At 37.4% G+C, this 26,336-nt stretch overlaps 1 protein-coding gene across 2 annotated transcripts in view; it reads right to left on the bottom strand.

Moving 5' to 3' along the window:
* LOC126474648 (ATP-dependent helicase brm-like) overlaps positions 1-26,336 on the bottom strand; it is a 233,501-nt gene that overhangs the window by 181,860 nt on the left and 25,305 nt on the right. For both annotated transcript variants that reach the window (XM_050102137.1, XM_050102129.1), the window contains exons 4-6: positions 25,822-25,990; positions 19,923-20,187; positions 11,420-11,558 (exon numbers count right to left, since the gene is read on the bottom strand). In XM_050102137.1, coding sequence (XP_049958094.1) covers positions 11,420-11,558; positions 19,923-20,187; positions 25,822-25,990 — 573 coding nt within the window. The remainder of the gene's footprint in view (positions 1-11,419; positions 11,559-19,922; positions 20,188-25,821; positions 25,991-26,336) is intronic.

The following is a 26,336-nucleotide window of genomic DNA, read 5'->3' as shown; positions in this document are numbered from 1 at the left end:
GTTCTTTCTTACACGTGATACCGTTTCAGATATATCAAACACAAATGTGTCAGAAAAAATTTAGGTAATGACACAAATGGCTGGTCTTCTGGGCCTGGAATTTTTCTAAGTGGATGATATTCGAAGTGTTAAGTTATGAATGAGTCAGATGCTACGTGATTTAAGAAATTCATCCAACATTCTCACACATAACTCACCTTGTGTAAAAGGAAATTTACTTTAAAAGTAATACTTCTCAAGTTACCAAAGGCAATATTTACCTGCGGCCTGTTAGAAATAGGTTCATTTGAACAGTTGCCAGAGAGCTCCAGAAAACAGGCATTATTGTGCATGCACAGCTACCATGACATAGAAAGCCCATGCTTGGGGGTTTGCTCTGTTCATACGCCTTTCGTGGCATTTCTGTTTGGAATTTTGTGGGTAGTGGTGAATCACTTGACCATGTGCAGCACTGAAGCATGTTGTTCAGTGGGGACATATAGAGTTATTGTACTTAGGGCAATTGTTTTATCACATCCTACCCAGATAAGGAATGCAAAATAAGAAAGTAATACTTGGCATCATATTCATTTAGAACTACGACTCTACTACTCAAAGTACCCTAATATATATTTCACTATGTGGTGTCTTGGTTCCCCACCGCCCTCCACCCTTGTACTCTGCAGTACTGTTATGAAGCTTTACCAATCAGGTTTATATTAACACAGCACAGCAAAAAGATAGTAAGAAGGAAGGCAAATTTCTTGCAAAAATAAATAGAACAGTTGTTTGTATACACCAGAACTAATAAGTTTTTCATGAATTTTTCCAACAGTATAAAAATTAACAAGGTTACCTGCGAAGCCAAGAAACTGTGTAACTGGCAGTTTATGTTCTACTCCAGCAGTAAATATAAAGCCTTGGGGGGAAGTTAACAATGATAAAACACAGTGTCCTACCAATCTATGCTTAATTTTCTTGGAGTACCAGTACTATATTTGGTATTTTGTTATGGCAGTATGCCGTATATGCCAGAATATAGAAACCTGCACTTGAAATTCTGTAAAAAGTTGAAACTAGTCAATAGTGTGGAAAGAAACACTTCATTATAAGTACATTATCTAGTTCTGTGGAAAAGATTAATAAAAGCAAATTTCTTTAGTAAACGAACAAAAATAACTTCATTGTCCTGCAAGACAATTGAGGAATGAAATAAAATAAAACCAGAAACTGTAACCAATAACATATTTTAGTCTTTTGTAATTACGTGGATCATGAATTCACTCGGTAGCTCCCAGCCACAGAAATCCGTTTTGTTTTCATTTGGCATGAGGCCTATTAATGAAGAAAAAATAGCAAAATCATGAAATGTACACAATGTAAACATGGGTCACTTGGAGACACCCCCCGCCCATCCACTACAGCTCAGACTGCTTGACGCATGCATGAATCTGGCAGCTAGGGTGCCCTGGAACATTTTTTGCGGCTAGCATCTGGTTGCTTGATGCTACTATTTACAAAGCTAACAGCCAAACTTCAGTTTGGTGCACGTTAGTGAGCCCATTGGAAACAGATCAGACAAAACTAATGTAAGAAGGTGTGACATCACACTCATCAAAAGCAATCTGTTGTTACAAAGTACTGCATACTTTTCGTCCTAAAGCCTTTGACAAATTTTGCTGTCAGCAAAAGCTTGTGTGTGCACTGTGTTTTATTGATATAGACTGCAAATTTTATTTTCAATTCAAGTTTTATTTTGATTTTTTTCTCTCATTTATGTTTTACTGCTGCAGTATTATTCTGCAGTAGCGGGATAAAGCAAAAGTCTTTGTTAGAGTATCAGTTCTTATCAGTCAAAATTACAAAAATTTAACAGAAAACTAAAACAATCAAAAATTTCTGGAATTCTACAACATTCCTGTGTTCTCTCCGGTTTTTTCCTGGATGAAAAAATTCCCAGGTTTCTCACGGATTTCCCAGTAAACAGCAAAAATTCTTCATGTGGCAATAAATGTAATCTTAACCTTCAGGTAAGGAAGTGGTACATACTTGATTCTGTTGATTCTGGGTATAACGGTGGCAAGCAGAATAAGAAAAATGCCTCTCCCCTCTCACCAACATATTATGTCCGACATGTGCTTCACATATTACGTCCAACACGGACTTCACTACTGATAGGCTGGTTAAAATGATCACGTCACATGATCTCTGCTGTTTCCATGATTTGGAGACAACTAATTGATCACACAGTACCTGTTTTTGTCTCAGAAAATTGTTTTTTTTTTTAAAAAAAAAGAGGCTATAAAGTCTGTTCATCACAATTAAGAATTACCAATGACTCAATGAGAATGCGACAGTAAATGAAAGTGAATGCAGTGATTAACATGCAGAAGACAGAGAAAAATACATGCAAGCTGTCCCCACAATTCAAGGCTCCTGATGTCTGTGGAGACAAAGAAGACAATGATTGTGGAGGGTGTGGAGGGGATTATGGAATGCTAAGAAATAATGTTATTAAATGTAATGTATGAGAGATGCATCGGCCTTATGTAGTGGGACTTTGAATTTCGCCGCGCTACACTCGTTCCCTCAGATAAAAATTATACCGTCGCAGCGGTATGAGCACTCGACGGCAGAGAAAATACTAAAATTGTAACTTTTTTTTGTTTTTCTATCTGTTTCATTATTGTCTCTCGAGAGCGGAAGCTTAATGCAGATATGATCTGATTAAGACGAAAAAACTTATTAATGTTTAGACATTGTGGAAGTTGTTATGAAATTCGGAGGATGGAGAGAAGCAACTAAAATAAATTGCATTTAATATCAAGACGGTTTTGTGTACATTAGAAATTCCTGGACAATGAAACTTATTGCAAGATTTCGGAGCAGACTTTTCACGCACAAATGAAGTAGGAGATTTTTGAAGACCTGGACGCCGCACGAAACAAGAAGACATGTTAACATGGTTAAGAATTAACTCTAAGCTACGTCATTTCCCCCTGTCAGTTACATTTTGTTATTCTCTGTTCTTCTTCAATAATTTTTGTAGTGGAAATTGGTTTAACTTTTGCTCAAAAACGCCACAAGGGCCATCCCAACATTAGCTTTTCCGAATCACGAAGTCCGATAGCTTCTCTGTAACACGAAGTCCGATTTGCTTTTCATTCTTTCCCTTTTTCACGGTCATTTAAGATTTTAAATCCCCCTTTTTATTCACCATTTCTTCCCACCATTTTCAACCTTTTCTTTTCATTTTTTTTCTTTTTTATTAACCACTACAACTGGCGACCGTGACAGGACGCAATTTTCGGATGTGTAGTTTTTGAGCAAATTTGAAACTTTAATTTGTATTTTTTCCCAACTGAGAATACCCAAAAATCCTGAACTTTAAAGGGTAACTAAAACACCAACTTTATTGTACCTAAGCAAATGATTATACTACAATATTGTAAAGAATTTTTGCAACTAATTCAATCTGTTTTTCTTTGCATGGCATATATTGATGCAAAACTGTTATTTTGAGACCTTTTGGTGATTATCCGATGGAGATGTATTAAGAAAATACATATTTTGACTAATATGACTTACGCAGAAGTGATTGATCAGCCGCTGCAGGACAGAAAATTTAATGGTGAATCACACAATTATATTTCATTCAAACATTCAATCGCCAACTGCAGAATCCATTTTTCCCTTTCCACACATCCTGTAGTTTTCTTCTAGATTTTTCCAAAATTATCTATCTCTATTGTAGTTTGTGGTGATTATAGTATTGTTGTAGCATATGAAGATCGTGAATTTGACCGCCAAACAGTCATTTGTTACGAAAAATTTTGTCCGCCCTGCTGCATCTTTCTCAACCATTGTTTGCAATAGAGCAATCATTTACATTGACGAGAAAATATTTTAACCTAAATCTGAGTCAAATCTTTATTAATCAGACTTATATTATTCCCTTTTTGACTTACGATTATACATCCTATTAAAATGGAACGCGGTAAGGTAGAGATAGTTTCGGCAGATGTGTTAAGTGAACTAGATTCATCGTTCAACCAACAAGAAAGTCCGCGTTTCCCTCCATGGACGAGTTCAGAGATAAATGCAATGATTTTGCCTCAAATTCGCAACATTTGTGATAATGCACAGATGGCGACTTTAAATGACGAAATGTGGAATGGACGCGAGACTAGACCGTCAGCGCCATTGTTAACATCAATGTCAGAACCAAATAGGAGACAAATTCAGCAATGTGACACAAATCGAACACAGGAAACTGACAAACTGGACCGACTATTAGAGTTATTTGCAGACATGAAACGAGACGTTAGTCAGAAAATTGACGCAAAACTGGAAGCACTTGGTCAGGACTTTAGACAAAGGCTAGATAAAAGCGACAAAAAATTTGACGTATTAAACCGTACTATGACCGAAAATTTTGAACGAACGACAAAACAGATGACAGAATTAAATAACATCACTCGACAGCTCAACCAGCGATTTGAGACACTGTCCGACCGAGTCACTAAACAGGAAGAAACTTTGGTTACATTCACACATGAAACAAAAAGCAATATCACCCGATGTGAGAATCAGTTAACTCAAATAGTTAATGTGCAGCAGGAAGTGAACACCTATGTGGAAGAGTTAGCTCAGGCCCACACTTCAGCTAGCTCCACCCAAGAGAATCTGACTGAAGAAGTGGGAAATATTACCCAACAGCTCACAATAGTAGTTCTTGAACAAATCCACCTCAAAGAAAAGATAGAAAAATTAGAAGACCGAGCGGACCACGCGTCACTAAGCAACGACACCAACATGGCCGAAAGAATTGCACACGAATGTAATTTGTGTGACGACTATCTGGACAAAAAACTTGAAACAATTACACAGGACATACTTTCAAAAACAAAGACACATGTTAAAGATGAGACAAAACACAGAGGAGACGAAGTGACAAAATTACGAGACAATGTTGTGCCGTGTTTGGCGATTGGTGCAAATGCATCGTCAGGGAACGACAGAACAGCTAAAACCATGGCTAATGACACAGACAGAACACCTATTGTGGAATCACCTATTTCAAATCAAAATTACAATGTGCCGCTTTCTTTTCCACCAAACGAGCAATATTACGGTACCACACCTAGAGTAGCAAGTGACCTAAATCACATCAATACAGTTATGCCAACCGGCACGTCCGATGATACGTTTGTAAGACATGGGTATTTCCAGACATTTTCCAGTGAGGACAAGCACAAAGTCCACCCTATTGTGTTTATTAGATCATTTGACGGTGTTTTTCCACGTAGTTGGTCAGAAGTCGATAAAATCAGATACGTCACCAATCTCATGAGAGGACGAGCAGCTAAGTGGGGTGCCGCTATGAAACAACAGTGCCTTACGTTTGAACAGTTCGAACAAGCCTTCTTGGATGAATTCTGGTCCGAGAATGAGCAACAGAGTCTAAGGAGAGAAGCGTGCAACCCCGAGACCTATGACCCTAAAAAAGACACATTAAGACAATACTTTGAGAGGTACCTAGACAAGACACTGCACTGGTACAAACCAGCCAACTTGCCAGTGATAATTGACACTTTAAAGAGCCATTTACCCTTTCCATACCGAGACAGATTAATAGGAGTACCGGAGAATGACGTTAAGACCTTCTTGAACTTCTTAGACCAAATGGACGTATTTTACAGAGGCGATTCAAGCCATTCAAATTTTACGCATATTAGTAACCAAAATCAGCACCCACCCCAAAGGAACCGTAGGGATGGTGGTTGGTGGAACCATCCGTCCACGCCGCAACACAATACGATGCTTGCGTGCGAAACATATTCAAATGGAAACGTGTATGACGGCAGGAACAACCGCAGAAATTCGTGGAATAATAATAACAACAATAATTATCACCCATATCAAAATGGTAACTACATGCAAAATGAAAATCACAGACAGTAGAACAACAACAACAACAACAACCACAATAGGAGATGTGAGAATAACCGGTACAACCAGGGCTACCTTGGCAGGAACATGCCATATAACAGACATAATTACCACCAAAACAATAACAATCCCAACAATCACCGACAAAATATGTGGAACACACAAAATTCACACATGACAAATCATAACCCTCCACGGAATCCGCCACCGTTCCCCAGTACAGTTATGCACTCCCCACCACGAAGTAGCAATAACAATTGCGGCGCGCCATCAGCTGACGCGTGGGCGCCAACCAGCCAGAATGTAAACATAGTGGAGCTGGTCAATGAACCCGGCCAAACACAGCAGACCATGGAAAACAGTCGACGACCGAGCTAAGCGCTCGTGCTTCGGTCGTGAGGTGTTGTATGAGCGCAACGGCTCAGACGATTTGTTTCCTTAGGTACGATGACAAAATGACAGCAGAACAGGAATTAACCGACGAGAAAAACATTAAATCAGACAGTTGTGTTAAAAGAATTCATACAAGCTATGGCATGGGTTAAGTTTAACGATTATGATGTACAAATTTTATTTGATACTGGTGCTGCTGCAAGTGTGATGTCAACCGCATTCTATAATGAATTGAAGCAAATTATAAACATACCTACATTACCTGTTCAGAATTGGCACGTGGTTAGTGCCACAGGTACTAAATCTAAGGACATACGCATGCAAGCCCTAGTTAACTTCACGTTTTCCAATACACAGTTCAAGTGTAATTTTCTGATTGTAGACAAGCTTATCGTACACTGCATCCTAGGGATGGATTTCTTGAATGAACACAAAGCAATCATAGATTTAAGTAATGGCATATGTCAATTATCTGTAGGAGAACAACTAATTAATGTTGGACTTAACAAGACGATTGAACCACGACAAAAACATTACGAAGTAAGTCAATTTCAATTGGTATATCCTACCATAGTTAGTGTATGTAGTTTAACACTTGAAGATTCAGACTATCAGGAGACTGAGCAGGATTTATTGTATCAGAAATGTGTCGAATCTGACTATTTAACGAAACAACAGCAAGAAGAATTGTACAAATTATTATGTGATTATGCACAAGTTTTCAGTGAGAGGCCTGGTGTAATCAGAGGTTATAGCTACAAAATGGATGTTAAGCCACATAAGACTTATTGTAGGACACATTATAATATTCCATGGATGAAGAAACCTGCAGCTTTACGTGAAATCGAGCGTATGTTGACCTGGAGTGTTGTGTCGTAACAGAAGACATGGACATTGCTTCAGATCACGCACACGCTCAATCTTATGGTGTCACCGGACTTAACACGCCATTTATGCTGGAATAACAACTTGTAATGAACACTATGTGAAAGTGAATACTGTGCAAGACTGTCACAACACAGCGATTTTGAAACTGCTGCACGCGAAATTCAGTGATGCTATTGCGCATGCGCAAAGACTACATGCTGCCAGAGATTGGGAAACCAACGCTGGAAGCGCACAACATTAACTGTGCTGGCGAGCAGCTTGCTCAAACACACACTATGTAAATAAATGTATATTAATTTTGTAAAAAGGATCAAAACTGTAACAATTGTATTTAGTATATAGGTTTAGAAAGTAAGTATTGACAAAGATTATCCCCTATGAATGCACGTGGCCTTTCCTATGAAAATATGTATATATATTGACATTTAGGTATATCTATTGTATTGTTTGCTAGCCTGCCACGCTAAATGCTTTAGTGTGACAGTCGAGGGGGCGATGTAGCGGGACTTTGAATTTCGCCGCGCTACACTCGTTCCCTCAGATAAAAATTATACCATCGCAGCGGTATGAGCGCTCGACGGCAGAGAAAATACTAAAATTGTAACTTTTTCTTGTTTTTCTATCCGTTTCATTATTGTCTCTCGAGAGCGGAAGCTTAATGCAGACGTGATCTGATTAAGACGAAAAAACTTATTAATGTGTAGACATTGTGGAAGTTATGAAATTCGGAGGATGGAGATAAACAACTAAAATAAATTGCATTTAATATCAAGACGGTTTTGTGTACATTAGAAATTCCTGGACAATGAAACTTATTGCAAGATTTCGGAGCAGACTTTTCACGCACAAATGAAGTAGGAGATTTTTGAAGACCTGGACGCCGCACGAAACAAGAAGACATGTTAACATGGTAAAGAATTAACTCTAAGCTACGCCATTTCCCCCTGTCAGTTACATTTTGTTATTCTCTGTTCTTCTTCAATAATTTTTGTAGTGGAAATTGGTTTAACTTTTGCTCAAAAACGCCACAAGGACCATCCCAACAATAGCTTTTCCGAATCACGAAGTCCAATAGCTTTTCTGTAACACGAAGTCCGATTTGCTTTTCATTCTCTCCCTTTTTCACAGTCATTTACGATTTTAAAACCCCCTTTTTATTCACCATTTCTTCCCATCATTTTCAATATTTTCTTTTCATTTTTTTTTCTTTTTTATTAACCACTACACTTAGATCAGAAATAATAATGGCAAACTTAAAAAGTTGACAATTAATATTGAAAACGTATTCAAAGAAACAAGTCGATGTGTTTACAACATAAATTCAGAGAGATATAGTACTAAAAACATAAGTTCATGCCCCAGTTTCAGCTACATGAGAAATAGTTTTATACTTACTTCAGACACTATGTGATTATTTTACATGATTTAGATCCTCAATCCCCCCCCCCCCCCACTTCTCCCTATATCTCTTTTTGTTGTACCTTCTGTACTCTTTTCATCTTGTGGTGCAGCCAAGAAGTCATCCATCCAAAGACATGCTTCTTTCCCGCTACCCTCTCCCCACTTCATCGTATCAGGCAATTGCTTCCACTAATCAAGTATAAATAATTCGTTTTGCCATGGCCATGGTAGTGTGCGTTTCAGTGTCTGTGTGTGTAATATCTGTACTACTACTAGAAAAAGAGCTATACTCTGTTCATCATAAGAATGAATCTGATGTAAGAAAACACAAACATGATGATTAGTCAGAAGCCATAGCATATATACACTGGTGTTGTTACACTCTTGGAAGTAGGCCCCACTTATGTATTAGATATCTTATTACTTAGTTATGTTAAATGAAACTTTATGACATTTTAATGTATTAACAGCCATAAACATTTTTCTTAATCACGCTTTAGCTATGTAGTTTTATTTAAAAAATTGTGTACAGTCACAGTCACAGTCACTGTACTGTTGTGCTCTGACAGTCAAGCTGATAATACGCCGTGTAAAAATGACTAAAGCTGTTTTCTGCGCTGTAGTGAAACACCCATGTGGAACACAGTTAAAAATTATCAAGAAATAGGTTGTTTGTACAGTTTTTCCTAATTTACAGAAAAAATTGGCTTTGAAGTTATCTGAAGGACTGCATTTCATAAAGTTGAGATACAACCATACACTGGTTATATACAGTGGAATCAGTAGCGCAGTTGATTCTTACTCTGGTGTAGTTCATAGTTCACTGGTTCGTCACACTTTTTTCTTTCATTCGATTTGAAATACCTACATCTGTAGTTGTAAAAGTCATCATAATATTTTATGAATAATGCATGTTTCCTTTTTTCTAATTACATACCGCACGTGAACTTGCTGACTTCATTCCAAATGCAAATTCTTCATTATTGATATTTTATGAAAGATTGTTAATAAAGGTTGCATAAATTAAGAAAACATAAAAATTTAATATTTTAGGACAAAAATAAAAGACCAAATACTTTTTATTTGTAGTGTATCCATTGCTTTATACCACGGATGTAGTCTTACACGAACCAGAGTGATAGCTATCACAGAAAAGCGAAAACAATCATTTTCACAGCATCAAGTGCAGCATACAAATGCTTTATTTTTACATTTGCCATTGTAACATTAATTACAATATGAACCCAACAGAACTGATCTGGAGTCAAGTTAACAGAGTTGTTGCAAGAAATAACAAAGACTGCCTAAGCTGCCAGATGCACTGGAACTAACACATGCAGCTTTTTCACATGTCACTGCTAAATGCTGGCGAGGTGTAGAACGGCACATTATGAAAGGAGAAAATGCGGTGCCATGGAGGCTATGTGTATTCTGTTGCTGATCAACTCATTATCTACATAGCACATGAAATGTATTTCTCAGTTTCTGATAAGGAAGGAGCTGAGAGATTACCAGACTGTAATCAATACCTTCAGTTTCGAACAATATGGTGAAATCCCTGCAGTACGCTTTTGCATCACACATTGCTTACTTTGAAAAATTACACTATGTCTAAGTTGGGAATTTTAATCACTCTTGTTTGTTAATTATGAAACTATGTTAGGTGAGAACAAGAACATGTTATGCTTTCCGTCTGGTCACCTATGAAGCATACGGTATTGCTTGAGTTTCGTCGAATATTATTTTATTCTGTTTAAAAATCAAATGACATTTGAAGCTATATTGTTTCCCTGCCCACCTCTTTTTACGTCTGAGGTGCAACTGCTCACATCATTGCAGGTTAATTGGTCCAGCTGGCTGGCCAGTGCTGTCCAAGTTAAATGCGTTGCTAAAGCTATTGTCCTGCTTTATCGCCCTATCTATGTGCACGTAACACAGCACAAAACGTATCCTTATGATCATACTTGATTATACTGGACATGGCCCGGCTTCCACTCCACGTGAAATGAAATCCAGTGAGATTCGCGCAAATGCAGAAGAATACATAGTGTAATGTTTACATCAGGTTTATTTTTATGATGAACAGAGTATAGTACTCGAAAGCTAGTGTCAATGCTGTTTTCTGTTATGTGTTTCTGTGTTCCACGTATTGATCCACTGTAGGTGAGTGGTTACTTTTCCCTTACTTTACATATTGTTCCATCCAGGAATTTCCATTACTGTTATACTATCTCGAAAAAGGATTTGTCCAAAACCTAGAAAGTTTTCAGTCCTGTTGACAGTTAGGTGGGTTGTTACCTTTATTCCTAAATTATTTACATTCCACTAAGGCTTTCCATTATCATATTTAATCTCTACTTGAAATAGATATGACTCTGCTCTGAGCTTTAAAAATAATTTCAACCAGTTAGCCACATTTCTTAGGCACCAAAGTGTGACCTAAGGGATGCCAGATATAAAAGCCTAGCAATTATGTGTTTTGATGCAAAAGCTGTGAATGGGACACTTAAATCTCAAAACCATAGTATTTATGGCCAATAATCAAATAATTAGTTCATTGTCAAGCTCTAATGTAAGGTAATAAGATGTAAAATAACACTGTGCTGCTGTAGCACAGCTCGGTAAACATCTGCATCAGTGTGAATTGCCCCATGAGACAATGTACGTCGCAAGAAAGAGATGAAATTTTACTCACTGCAGCAATCGCTGAGCGGCTTCTACCACGTAAGTGTCAGGAACATCTTAATGTTTACTCAGGTGAGATCACATAAGCATGCAATATGTATTTCAATTCAATTACAATTACCTCAGATCGCAAGGACCTTTGAAAATTGAGAAGCCGCAGTGCACGGAGCTCAATTTCAGCTTTGACTCTTAAGTCATCAGGCATTACAGCTGGCAGATTATTTAATTCCTCGATTCTATGAGCTATCCGTGCTGCTAATCTGTAATATGAAAGTTAAATAAATAACATAAAATGTTAAAAGATAATGAAGATTATTTTTCTACTTCAATTATTTTCTTGTACATATAAGCTCTTATCATCACATTAGCTTAATACATTCACAGAATTTTAAAATTTTAAATCTTATAGCTCAAACCGTAATTATGCAGGCCGCATAAGTTTACAATATGGAGGGAAGATGAAAAGTCTTTGACTGGCAGTTAAATACTGTTTTCTGTGCAAGAAATACATTTGCATTTAAATAGTCCTCTTTTAGATCACAGCACTTGCCCAGTTTTTCTCAATGAGTGGATCCTATGCCTGAATTGTGATTATGAAAGGGCACCAGACCCCCATCTAGAACTGTCATATTCTCTTCAACAGACTCTCATTTTCCAAGCACTAACTGATTTTGGATTGAGGACAACGATCTGTACATTGGATCCCTCAATTATCTCATTTCCAATACAGTGTTGTAAAAAGATACAGTCTTAATAAAACATGATTTTTAAATAATAATAATTACTATTATTATTGTTGTTGTTATTACAGTCCACAGCTCTATTCCCACATTTTTTATCCAGGTGGTACAGAAGACAACGCGGAATTAACCAGTTACTGTTTAAAAATTTCTGGTAATATTTTTGGGAAACAGTGATCTTGTAAGCTATATAAAATCAGCAAAAAAACAGGATAGATTGTGAAGGTTATTTTATTAAAACGACGTGTTTTGACCTAGTCTTAGGCCATCTTCAAAACAACACTGTGAAAAAGAGAAAACATGCTAGTTACATAACAAAGTCAGTGACTTAAAATAAAGTCATTTATACTCATTAAAATTAAAGAGTCATTACCCATCAGATGAAGTTGATGATGGCTAGAACAGTCAGTTGACCTCAGTCATTGAAACTTCTGCTGCTGGCTGCTCAGCATTGTTCTATATAGATCTGATGAGGGCATGTTTGTGCTATATGACATCAATGTCAGTCAATGAGGAACAATTTACATAAATGACACATCACCTGAAGATGCAGTTTATCTAAAAGTGAATAATTATAAAAAGTAGTACCTATATGACAAAACAGAATGTAAAAAGTAGTGAGTAATGTAATAAGATAAATTAAGAAGTCTTTCTCTTATTTCTTGTAGTACCATCTGGTGGGAATAATTTATTTAACTAGTATTAAATATCCATAGCATCTGCTATTTAATCAACGGAATGTGTATATAGAATAAACAATGGATTAATGCAAAATAATTATTATCCATGGTAATTATGCAGTTGAATAAATTATTTCCACCAGATGGGACTACAAGAAATAAGAGAAAGACTTTTTAAGTAATCTTATTACATTACTCACTATTTTTAAGATTTTGTTCTGTCCTATAGGCACTACTTTTTATAATTAATCACTTTTATATAAAGTGCATTTTTAAATAATACGTAATTATTATTGGCTGACATTGACGTCATATAACAGAAACACACCCTTATCAGGTCTATATAACACAATGCTGAGCAGCCAGCAGCAGCAGTTTCAATGACTGTGGTCAACTGACTGTTCTAGCCACATTCAACTTCATCTGATGGGTAACGACTCTTCAATTTTATAAATGGATTTTTTTAAGTCACTGACTTCTTTATGTAACTAGCATGTTTTCTCTCTTTCACAGTGTTGTTCTTAAGATGGTCTAAGACTAGGCTGAAACCGGTCTTTTAATAAAATAACTATCGCGATCTAGACTGTTTTTCACTGATTTTATGTAGTTACTGTTTTACCCTATGAAAGTTAATAAATATGAATAATCTCTTCCACAACCATAAAATGCTATCCATAACCTTCCCTGCAAGTGAAGCTGACTTTGCCATTTTAATACACAGCTACTAGCACTCATTTCTAGCTTTAACTGCTATTTTACAACTGCCATACTTACCACCAACTTAGGGGTATCCCAAAGCTTTTGGGAATATGTTTCACCAACTATGTCTATGCCTGTCACCTTGTAGTAGTACACTGCACCAGGTGTTTGAAAACTGCTACAACAATCAGTTTCTGTTTGTCGTTGAATCACTACTATTGTTGGAACACATTGCTTCACTTCTGCAATATACATTATTATGAGCTGTATCAGTTCAAACCATTGTGTGATAAAGTTTCAAGGACTGTTTTCACATTTGGTAAGTAAACTCTAACACCGGTAGCAAATATTGACAACATGTAACAGCACACAAAAGGGATGTGGGAAATCCATTTACCACCAGTTTTAATACCTCACAAGATGCCCTGGTGATATATGTACCACCATAGTTTTTTGTCCTACATTACAAAAATGAAATTATCAAAAAATAAATACAGTCGATCACATTTCTAATAGGATAGCAAACAAATTGCCTTCACTGAGTTGTTACAAAAAATGTGCTCGCTAAAGTGTTTGGGGGGGGGGGATGTCAAATGGGCAACTTGGAGCAGGAGAGGCACCACAGGACATTTTAATTTCCACTGTCTATACTTTTACAGATAAATTCATAAAACTTTGTCAGCATGACCAGGAAGAGTTCAGGAGTCACACTCATAGCAATGGAAGTTCAAAAACATAACAAAATAATTTATATATATATATATATATATATATATATATATATATATATATATATATATATATATATGAAATTTCATCATTTTTTCACTTACTATTGGATACATTTCTTGCTGTAGGTATAGTTTTCTTTATCAGTAAGAGAGAGTCTTCGATGAATTTTGAACGACATACAAACCATACTTACGAGTGCATGAAACTCTAGAATTTATTTAATTTATGAAAAAAGAATGAGCTATTACATTTTAAACTTCATGTTTAGAAAAAACTCAAATTTTATAGTTAACTATCTCAATTTTTAACACAGTTTTTAATAGATTTGGAAAATTTGCATTAAGGAGTTGGTGTTTAACAAATAGTGCAAAATTCATCGAAGATTTCTCTTACTTATGAAGAAAAGTGTACCTATAGCAACAAATGAAGCCAATAGTAAGTAAAAAATGATAAAATTTCACATGTAAAAAAATTACTTTGTTATGTTTTTGAACTTCCACTGTTCTGAGTATCCTGAATCCTTCCTGGTCATGGTGACAAAGTTTTATGAATTTATTTGTAGAAGTATAGACAGTGGAAATTAAAATGTCCTGTGGTGCCTCTCCAGCTTCAAGTCTGTCCATTTGACATTCTACCCCCCTTAAGGCCAGCAGCTATGCCGTAACTTCAAGGTCTCTTTGATGTTATCTTTCAACAGGATACTGCATGTTGGCTGTACTGGACCTACCTCGAAGCAAAGGGTGTTCTGCTATTGCCATGTCCAGCACATTATCCAGATCTCTCATCCACAGAAAATATCTGATCATGGGTTGCTGAGAGACTGGCACACTGCAATTCACCAGCAGCTTTGATCAATGAATTCTGGTATCGAGATGAAGCAGCTCAGAATGACAAACCCGTACCTACAAACTGAATCATACTATACTGTATATGTATATAAGTAAAATTTCATTATTAGCTATCCTCTCTGGTTTTGCAGTTTTAATAGCCAGAAATGTAACAGTACAAAGTAATCAGCAGCCAATGCTTTTCTGAAACCAATACCAAAAGATGGCTGGACAGGGATTTGAAGTACATTCCTGTCAAATACATCTCCAGTGTCTTAATCAGTCTGTCACCTTGGTTGGTCTCTGTCTTGAGAGATCAATCAGAACATTTTGACCACCAACATACCACTGATAGAAACCCATCCAAGTGATACAGGCATCATCTGGCGAGGAGTAACTGCTAGTCAGACAACAACATATGGTGCAAGTAGTATCAATAAGCATGCTGTACATGTGTAGAATGGGGAAAGTGTGCAATCTACCTAAGTTTGACCAAAGGGAGATTGTGATGGTCCAGAGGCTCGGCACGAGCATTTTTGTGTGCTTGAGTAACACTGTGCTGAGTGTCTTCAACATGTGGTGAAACCACATCCAGACATCATGGGACTGGGCAGCTGCTCCTCATTAGAGATGTCGGATGGTGTAGAATGACCCACCCCTCATTACAGATGTCGGATGTCGTTAGCTGGGCAGACTGGTAAAACAGGACAGGCAGCGAACTGTGGTGGAACTAGCATCAGACTTTAATGCTGTATAAAGTACAAGAGTGTCCGAACCCACAGAGCACCGAACACACCTAACAATGGACCCCTGCAGCCGACGACGCATGCATGTGCCAATGTTAACACCACAAAATAGGCAACTACGACTTGAGAGGGCACATGACCATTGGCCCTGGATGGTGGCGCAGTCCAGAGCGTTGCGTAGTCTGATGAATCCCAATAACTTCTTCATCATGCTGATGGGAGGGGGCAAATCTGTCATCTTCAAGGGAAACAGCTCCTCGATACCTGTACTGTGGGACAGAGACAAGCTGGCAGTGGCTCCTTTATTCTCTGGGGAAGATTCACGTAGGCATCCATGGGCCCAGTAGAGCTCGTGCACAGCACCATGACGGCTAAAAAGTATCGTACACTGGTTGCAGACCAGGTACAACCCTTCACAACAACCATGTTGCTTGACGGCAGACAAATTTTTCAAAAAGATAATGCACCATGTCAGAAAGCTGGATTATGGCGGAGTGGTTTGAGGAATAGAGTGACTAGTTCCAGTTGATGTGCCAGCCCCCAACTCGCCGACTGAACCCGATCGAACACATCTGGGTGTGGGGGAGGGGGGACAGAGACAGAGACAGAGAGAGAGAGAGAGAGAGATTCACTTGAGAGTAACTGCTGAACGCTGACTGGGATATGACACACGACAATGTTTACAATGTGTTTCGGAGAAATGAGAAGAGTTGATTACAAAAAAAATTCTGAAAATAAGTGTACTATTTGTGTGAGCTTTTCAGTAACTTACAGGAATGCAAAAGAAAATGAATCTGCCAAAACAAAACATAAGTAATAGCAAATATATACATGAAATATCTTGGTACAACAAAATTTTATTCAAACATAAAGTGATGTGTTAACTTGCCAAAAATTGTTCTTTAGGGTTAATTTTTGTACTTAAGCTATCACTCAAAATATGTTCACAGTTCATAAATTTCAATAAATGAAACCCACTCATGATGGTGCAGAAATACCTTTGGGTCACACGAAAAAACAGTGTTTTGCATAACAGATAGGCCTTATATCCAGTAATGCTACCATCAAGTTCTGTGCCTCATTCCAGATATTAACAACGGAAACCATGTACATAAGACCCAGAAACCTAGCAACAACCAAGCTGATGGCAGCTGCTTCACTGCGACAATCGAAGAAAACAAAACAGGTAAAAACTAACACGATATTTATTTTAGGCATGAAGGAGATAAGTCTACCACAAATTCGTTGCCCAAGGTACAACAATTAACCAATATTATTGCCCTCAAATGCTAAAAGGAAAATATGAGGCACTGTACAAAATAATTACCTGCACTGAGACAATCTACTCCACCATAATAATACTCCTCTCCCTCCTCTATGTCACACAGCCCTGAGCGACAGGCAGTTTTTTGGATTGACGAGGAAAACAGAAGTAACAATTGCTTCACACCCAACATATCCACCTGGTTTCACCCCTTGTAACTCTTTCCTGCCCTTACAATAAAAAGAACTCAAGGAAGGAAGTATTTTCACGGCATAGGAGAGGTAAAACAAAACCTTCCGCACGAATTATGCAGCATTACTTTTGGCAACTGTAAAAACTATTTCCATCAATACATGAAATGATAAACCATGAGAATTAGTCTAATGGACACTATTCCGAAGATAATACAAATAAATGCACATAAAATGTGTATAGTTCTACTTTTTATTGTCCCCGACACATTCTGGCAATGTGTTGTACACACAGTAGAAGTGTACATTTCATAGTGATTATGTATAAGGTGGCAGACACTGCTCTGTGAGTGCAAAATGCCTCTTAACTTCCAAGAAGAAAAGATGTTGTCCAACTCACATTTCGCTCTGAACAATGAATCTGGCTTAGAATATTTTGAGCTTTCGAATATATACTTGATTTGATTTTTTTCTGCCATTTTTCTCTCCTCTCACTTCCAATATTTCACCAATTGTTTAACTTAGTTATCATTCCTCTCAATAGTTTCCCTCCATTTCCTACAAAGGCATCTTCCAGTTTTTCTCCCTTTAATTTGCTGGTGTCTTATTTTTTCCTCTTATTTCATGGCATTTTGCCTTTCACAGTGCCCTCACATCATTCAAATCTGATTATACTCAACTTGTCCAAGCATCCAGCTATCTATCATCTAATTTCAATTGTACTTGTTCCTTAAAACCTTATTATTGCTTTAATTTGTTTAAAGCTTAAATATCAGTATTAATTTATTATTTCAAAAGATTTGAGTATGATCTGTAAAACTAGAAATTTTGCCATTTTATTTGTGGCTATTTAAGTCACAGTTCCATATGTGTGCACATTTGCATAGGAGGGTGGTGAACAATTCACTCTACTTCATGGATTGTCACATTAGCTGTTGTTGAAATCATAAAAATGATAAGGAATGGTACTTCATGGAAAGACAAAAAAGATGATGAACTGGTTGATTATGAACATTTGCCAACATATAATGTAGTCACATAATACACCACCCATTGTTAATCAACAATTAATGATGCAGTATAATTTACAACAATAAACGCTGAATACTTGTCTCTCCACTGTAAGGTGAAATCTGACTTACAAAGCAGTCAATGACCATTAAGTACGTGGGGGAGTTGGAAAATAAGTTTCCCCTGTCGACTGTGGTCAGAGTTGTGTGTGAAGGGAAAAGTACATTGAGACATTTATCATAGCGCTTTATAAGCTTCAAAAAGCCTTCCAGGAAAAAATCAGGGCACTGAATATGGAAAAAGTGTTAAATGGCTTGTTTGACGTCAGCATTGCTGCCACAGCGCCTTCCACCAAGAGTCTTCTTCAAAGCAGGAAACAGATGGAAGCCACTTGGTGTGAGATCCGGACTGCAAGGCGGATGGTGTAGGCGCTCCCAACCAAGAGTTGCAATATGGTTTTGCATTGCTGTCGCCGTGTGTGGTCTTGCATTGTCATCCAACAGCAGAACGCCAGATCTGAGAAGGCCAGGCCGCTTTTTCCGAATCACCTCTTTCAGTTTCGACAGATTAGCACAGTACCGTGCAGCATTGATGGTTGCATACTCCAGAAAGTCCAGAAAATGGTGAGTAGCACTTTACCTGCAGACGGAGTGCTTTTGAACATTTGCATCTGTAGTGGCCGTGCGCATCCGTCCAGGTCTCGGTATGTCCTGCATGTGCTGATGTCCATCACTGAATTGCTGGCACCATCTCCGCACCATTTGTCTCGACATCACACTTGACCCATACACCTCAACAAGGTGGTTATGAATTTCTGTTCCTGATACTCTACGTGCCCATTCATAGCGGATAACAGCTCTCACTTCTGCCTTTGACGACGACTCCAAAATGCACCTTCTCTCCATAGCTCCATGAAAAGACTGAGCAGCTGGCCTCCGCTTTGCGCAGGCACTGCGACAGCGCCAATATGCTTGATCACGGTTGACCTGTACCCAATGGTGTATCGGTCTTTTGCCCATATCACACAACTCTGCCCACAGTCAACAGGGGAAACTTATTTTCCAATTCCCCCTCGTAGTTTTTGAAAAAAGAAAAAACGTAAAACCTATAGAAATTTTCAGCAGAGGTAATCACAGATATTTAATTGTTCTGTAAATGCTAACACGAACCTGAGTGAATATGTTGCGCCAAACAAAAATTTGTGCCAATTTAGGATTTGAACTTAAATCTCTTGCTTACTGCAAGCAATCACATGAACCATTAAGCAACCTAGGTCACTTTCAGGCCCAACTCAAACTTTAATAAGCAGATTTGGAACAAATCCCAGTCCTGTACAAATATCCACTGTCACAAAGTATTCATTACACAGAAGGATTAGCAATTGTCAACAACTTTCACTGACTGAATTCCATGCCATTGTAACTTATCCCTACTGATTCCATTTTTCATTTCTGTGAATAAATTCAACTGGGAAATATATGTCTTAGCTGATCACAACAAATGTTGGAGATTGACCAAAGCTGAAATAGTAATAAAATGCTAGTTAAGGATCTGACACAAACAGATAATATACATATTTTTCTAAGTACAATCTGATCGCAAAATAATTAATAAATAAAAAAAGACTTAATACACTTGTGAATAACTGATTAACTAGGCTATTATCTTATCAATTATTTCGATATTAGTTAATTAATAAATAACAGCACACATATAAAAAAATATACTACTAGCCTGTTTTCCCGCTCATTAAGCAGCACAAGAGGATCTATGCCAACTGGTTTGCTGACAGGAGTCACACGGTTCTGATGAGGAAGTGACTGGCCAGTGGCAGCAGCACGAGGAGCATTTGGTGTTGAAGCAGAAGAGGCTCCTGTCGGAGCTGATGCAGAAGTGTGTGCTGATGAAGGTGTCGTTCCCGTAGCAGCTGTTCCTGTTGCAGGTATTGATGCTGTGGCTGAGGAGATCGACTGTGTCCTGGGGGTGCACGCAGCCATGCCTGAGAGTGTAAGATATGTGACTACAGATTAGCAAATGGAACAAAAACACTAATGTGAAAAACATTTATTTTGTATGAATAATTCAATAAAGTATGAACAGCCAAAGAGTAATGAAATGCACACTGTAGTTACTCTCTATACTCCTAAGTGCTTCAAAGGGTACTCTATGGCATTGGCTCCTTGCTTAGCTTGCCTTTATTGTGAATCTCACAGCGCAAAGTCCCAAGTGACTGGAAAAAGGCAAAGGTAAATCCTTTTTATAAGAATGGCAAAAGAACGGACCCACTACATTACAGGCCAATATCACTAACATCGGTTTGCTGCAGAATACTTGAACATATTCTCATATCCAACGTGGAATGTTTCCTCCATTATATTGAACATATTCTCAGTTAGAATACAATACATTTTCTTCATACCGGCAAGCTAATGACCACCAGTCAGGATGGTTAAGTACTGCTCATGTGAAACTCAGCTTCATCTTTTGTCTGGTATACTGCAAACTATGGATGAAGGGCAACAGGCAGATTCCATGTTTCTGGAGTTCCGGAAAAGGTGTGACACAGTGCCTCACTGCAGGCTGTTACAGGAGATACAAGCATACGGAATAGGTTCATACATATGTGAGTGGGTCAAAGACTTCTTGAGTTACAGAATCCATCACGTCATCCTCGATGGTGAGTGGTTATCAGAGACAAGAGTATCGTCATGTGTGTTCCTGACAAGAGTATCATCATGAGTGCTCCAGGAAAGTGTGATAGGACCACTACTGTTCTCTATATACATAAATGATATGGCAGACATGGTGGGCAGCAATCTGTGGTTGTTTGCTGATGTTGCTGTGGTGTGCAATAAGATGTCAGAGTTGAGTGACTGTAAGAAGTTACAAGATGACTTAGACAAAATTTCTGTAAGTTAATGTGGATAAGTAGGAAAAACAAAACGGATGTTGGTCTCCATAAGGTTCCCTTTCTGTGCAGCGACCATGGAATATAAAATTATAAAGAATGTAGCAACCAATTGCGGAAACATAATTTATTTATCTTCTTGCAAATTGATTTCAACTGATATCAGTCATCATCGGTGCAAAAACAAATACAAGAGACAGGGCATAAACAACTGATTAAAAAACAAAAGAATTGACAATAAAACATAGTTACATCAATTCCAATATACAGGGTGGTCCACTGATTGCGACCGGGCCAAATATCTCACAAAATAAGCGTCAAATGAAAAAACTACAAAGAACGAAACTTGTCTAGCTTGAAGGGGGAAACCAGATGGCGCCATGGCTGGCCCGCTAGATGGCACTGCCATAGGTCAAACGGATATCAACAGCATTTTTTAAAAATAGGAACCCCCATTTTTTATTACATATTCGTGTAGTACGTAAAGAAATATGAATGTTTTAGTTGGACCACTTTTTTCACTTTGTGATAGATGGTGCTGTAAGAGTCACAATCATATGGCTCACAGTTTTAGACAAACAGTTGGTAACAGGTAGGTTTTTTAAATTAAAATACAGAACGTAGGTACGTTTGAACATATTATTTCGGTTGTTCCAATGTGATACATGAACCTTTGTGAACTTATCACTTCTGAGAATGCATGCTGTTACAGCTTGATTACCTGCAAATACCATATTAATGCAATAAATGCTCAAAATGATATCCATCAACCTCAATGCATTTGGCAATATGTGTAACGACATTCCTATCAACAGTGAGTAGTTCGCCTTCTGTAATGTTCGCATATGCATTGACAATGCGCTGATGCATGTTGTCAGGCGTTGTCGGTGGATCACGATAGCAAATATCCTTCAACTTTCCCCACAGAAAGAAATCCGAGGACGTCAGATTCGGTGAACATGCGGGCCATGGTATGGTGCTTCGATGACCAATCCACTTGTCATGAAATATGCTACTCAATACTGCTTCAACAGCATGCAAGCTATGTGCCAGACATCCATCATGTTGGAAGCACATCGACATTCTGTCATGCAGTGAAACATCTTGTAGTAACATCGGTAGAACATTGCGTAGGAAATCAGCATACATTGCACCATTTATATTGCCATCGATAAAATGGGGGCCAATTATCCTTCCTCCCATAATCCCGCACCATACATTAACCCGCCAAGGTCGCTGATGTTCCACTTGTCACAGCCATCGTTGATTTTCCGTGGCCCACTAGTGCATACTATGCCGGTTGATGTTACCGCTGTTGGTGAATGATGCTTCGTCGCTAAATAGAACGCATGCAAAAAATGTCTGAACATTGTTGGTCAGATGATAATAACAAATTAAATATATACATCAAAACTACAATCGTCAAAATTGTAAGAAGAGATAAACTCACTAAAAATATGATTCCATTCACACAAATTTAGGAATGAAACTTATTAGTCATAATTACAAAACCGAATACTGGTATCAATGGCCATCTGCCGTTCTACATATGAACTACAAGTGCATCAACAGGCACATTTATGTTACTTCCAATAGGCGATGCTATGTTACTGAATGCACAAATCCAAAGTTGACAGAGTTCAGGTAAAAATTATAGTACAAATAAACAATCGTATTACTTAAATAATGCGATTAACAATGTGTTGCGCATATAAAGAATCATATAAGTGGATAACGACTTTAGATCTACTATGCAAAGTATAGCCTCATGAAATAATGTACCATGTGCCCTTATGTGTCTCATAAGTATGGTGGTAATCTATACAAGGATTGCCATATCACTGCCAACCTCAGTTTAGGTGCGAAAATTGGCAATTGCATTGTTGGATGGTAAATGGTTTTTGGTGTTTCGAGTTGGTTTTACATCTTTTGAGTATGCTGCTCTTGTTGTTTGTGATTGACTTTTGAGCACCTATTTTATCGCTGGAGGTTGGCAGTGATATGGCAAGCCTTGTATCGGTTACCACCATACTCATGACATGCATAAGAGCGCATGGTACATTTGTTTATGAGGCTATAGTTTGCATGGTAGATCTAAAATCGTTATCCACATATATAATTCTTCATACGCGCAACACTTGCTTAATTGTACTATTTAAGTAATTCGTTTGTTTATCTCGTACTGTATTTTTTACCTGAACTCTGTCAACTTTGGATTTGTGCATTAAGTAACATAGTGTCATCTATTGAAAGTAACATAAACGTGCTTTTTGATGCACTTGTAGTTCATATGTAGAACGGCAGACGGCCATTGATACCATTATTCGGTTTCGTCATTATGACAAATGAGTTTCATTTCCTAAATTTGTGTGAATGGAATCATTTTTAGCAAGTTTATCTCTTCTTACAATTTTGACGATTGTATTTTGATGTATATATTTATTTTGTTATTATCATCTGACAAACAATGTTCAGACATTTTCAATTATAATTGTTTAAATTGGTATCATCAATGACCATCACTGTATAATTTTTTTGTAATGTGATATTTCTTATTGCTTGTATTTTATAACACTTTTTTTATTTTATGTAGAGGGCACTTATTGGTAGGTCGGCGCCACCTCATGTTGTCTTGTTGTAGTGTTGACCTATGATGTGTCACTTCATGATAGAAATCCGCCAAGGACAGTACTTCTACTTATGGCATGTGTCGGTTAGAAAAATGGTATGTTATGACTTTGAATTTTAATTTCAGACATCTGTATATATTGTCATTGATGTAACTATGTTTTATTGTCAATTTTTTTGTTTGTTAAAGCAGTTGTTGTTTATGCCCTGTGTCTTGTATTTGTTTTAGCACCGATGATGACTGATATCAGTTGAAATCGATTTGCAAGAAGATAAATAAATTATGTTTCCACGACTGGTTGCTACATTCTTTATAATTTTAAACTTCTAATATTCAGGTACATCATTAGTAGTGTCCTGCTTGACACAGTCACATTGTTTAAAAATCTGGGTGTAATGTTGCAAAGCAATATGAAATAGAACAAAAACATGAGGATTTTGGTAGGAAAGGCAAATGGTAGACTTCAGTTTATTGGGAGAATTTATAGAAAGTGTGGTTCATCTGTACAGAAAACCACTCATAGGTTGCTAGAGCGACCTCTTCTTGAGTACAGCTAGAGTGTTTGAGGTCTGTATGAGGTCAAATTAAAGGAAGACATCGAATCAATTCAGAGGCAGGCTGCTAGATTTGTTACTGGTAGGTTTGAACAACACGTAAGTGTTACAGAAGCTTTCGGAACTCGAATGGGAATCCCTGGAAGGAAGGTGACATCTTTTTCGAGGAACATTATTGAGAAAATTTAGATGCCGTCATTTGAAGCTGAAGGCAGAACGATTCTGTTGTCAGCAACATACGTTCCACATAAGGACCACAAAAATAGAATATGAGAAATTATGGCTCATATGGAGGTATATAGATAGTCATTTTTTCCTTGTTCTATTTGTGAGGAGGACAGGAAAGGAAATGACTAGGAGCGGTACTGGGTACCCCCTCTGCCAAGCACCATAAGGTGGACTGCGGAGTATCAATGTAGACGTAGATTTAGAGATCCCAGAATCTGAGGGGAGGGACACACACACACACACACACACACACACACACACACACACACACAGGAATCTGCATATGATTGTTAATGATCTTACTTGTTTGTTCTACTTTAGGCAGCAACTTATTAAATCCCATAACAGTAACAAGAACAATGAAAAGAAAGGCACTGACACTTTTAAGAGATGTCCCAAATTTGTAATAAGTTGTGTCTGCTAAAGAACACATTTAGGAAATACCAAACAGTAAACACACAATAAGTTAGCAGTAAATGCCACATTCATTTTACAATCTTTTCATACTAATTTTCAAACAAATTGAAATATATTTCTTGTTTTATGTTTATTTATTGTATAAAATAAAATTCCTACTGTTTGAAGTACTACAGAGTGGTCATTACATAATAATGGTGATGGAAATTAAAATGTTACTAGATATTTCAAGTTCATCTAGGATACCGATAATTAGTTAAAAGATAGTGTGACTATGGCACTATGAGAGGAGAACGATACACCTACGAAGCCACTAATTTTTAGCACACCACGTAAACAAAGCACTCCAAAAAGTGAGATATTTTAAAATGAAACTATGTGCAGCATTTATTTTTTGGAATGAATTTTACTAGTAACTCAACTGTGGAAGGCTTGGCCTGTGTCTTGAATATTTAGCACTTCATCTTTTAGGGAAAGACCCAAAACGCACAAAATTCAGCCATTATAAATATTACATTGATGCAGGAAACAACAGAAATGGCTGCAGTAAAGGCAAAAAAGTACTCTTATCGTAAACAGCAAACATCAGCCAATGTATTAACACAGTCAATAGCAATTAATTTCCTACTACAGCAACAACTTTTCTAATAACTAATTTGAATAAGATAAACTGATTTGAAATTTTGTGCTAGTATTGTATAAAATTTGAGAATTGTGGAAAATAGTATCCAAGTACTTTTCTAATTCGGCAAGATTAACTGATACATCAATTAATATGATCAATAACAACAAAAATTTTAATCCACAATAAATATCATAATGTAAGGCAATATATGTAACTTATAAGTAGATGGCATCTTTTTTAATATTGCCAACTTATATGTTTTCTAATCAAACCTGTATCAGGCACAGGAAATCCTCCTTGCCGAACACCCTGTATAGCAGCTGACAAGTGTCCAGTAAGTGGCATGTTACGTGCTAACAGCCTATAGGCTGCTATCTGTGCTCGAAGTTGGTAAACCTGGTCTCCACTGAATGGTGGCTTATCCAAGTTGTTGTGTACATTCTGAAACAATGAAATCTGAGAATGTTGGCACCTGTAAACAACTATCTAACCAGACAGTGGTTTAGTGTAATTCTAGACAAAACTGTACTGTCATATGGTCAATTAGTCTGCATTAAACTGACGATATGCAAGGTAACATATTATTACATGTATTGTGTAAATTAGTTAACAAAAGTAGCAATGTCCTTAGATGATTCTTAAGTTGATGACATACGTTAATCTTTTACACACACACACACGCACACACGCACGCGCGCGCGCGCACACACACACACACACACACACACACACACACAGAGAGAGAGAGAGAGAGAGAGAGAGAGATATATGATGATTGGGTTACACA

This window comes from Schistocerca serialis, chromosome 1 (assembly GCF_023864345.2).
Source record: "Schistocerca serialis cubense isolate TAMUIC-IGC-003099 chromosome 1, iqSchSeri2.2, whole genome shotgun sequence".
Lineage (NCBI taxonomy): Eukaryota > Metazoa > Arthropoda > Insecta > Orthoptera > Acrididae > Schistocerca > Schistocerca serialis.
Note: the sequence above shows the minus strand (reverse complement) of the source record. Positions and strands in the feature narration are given on the sequence as shown.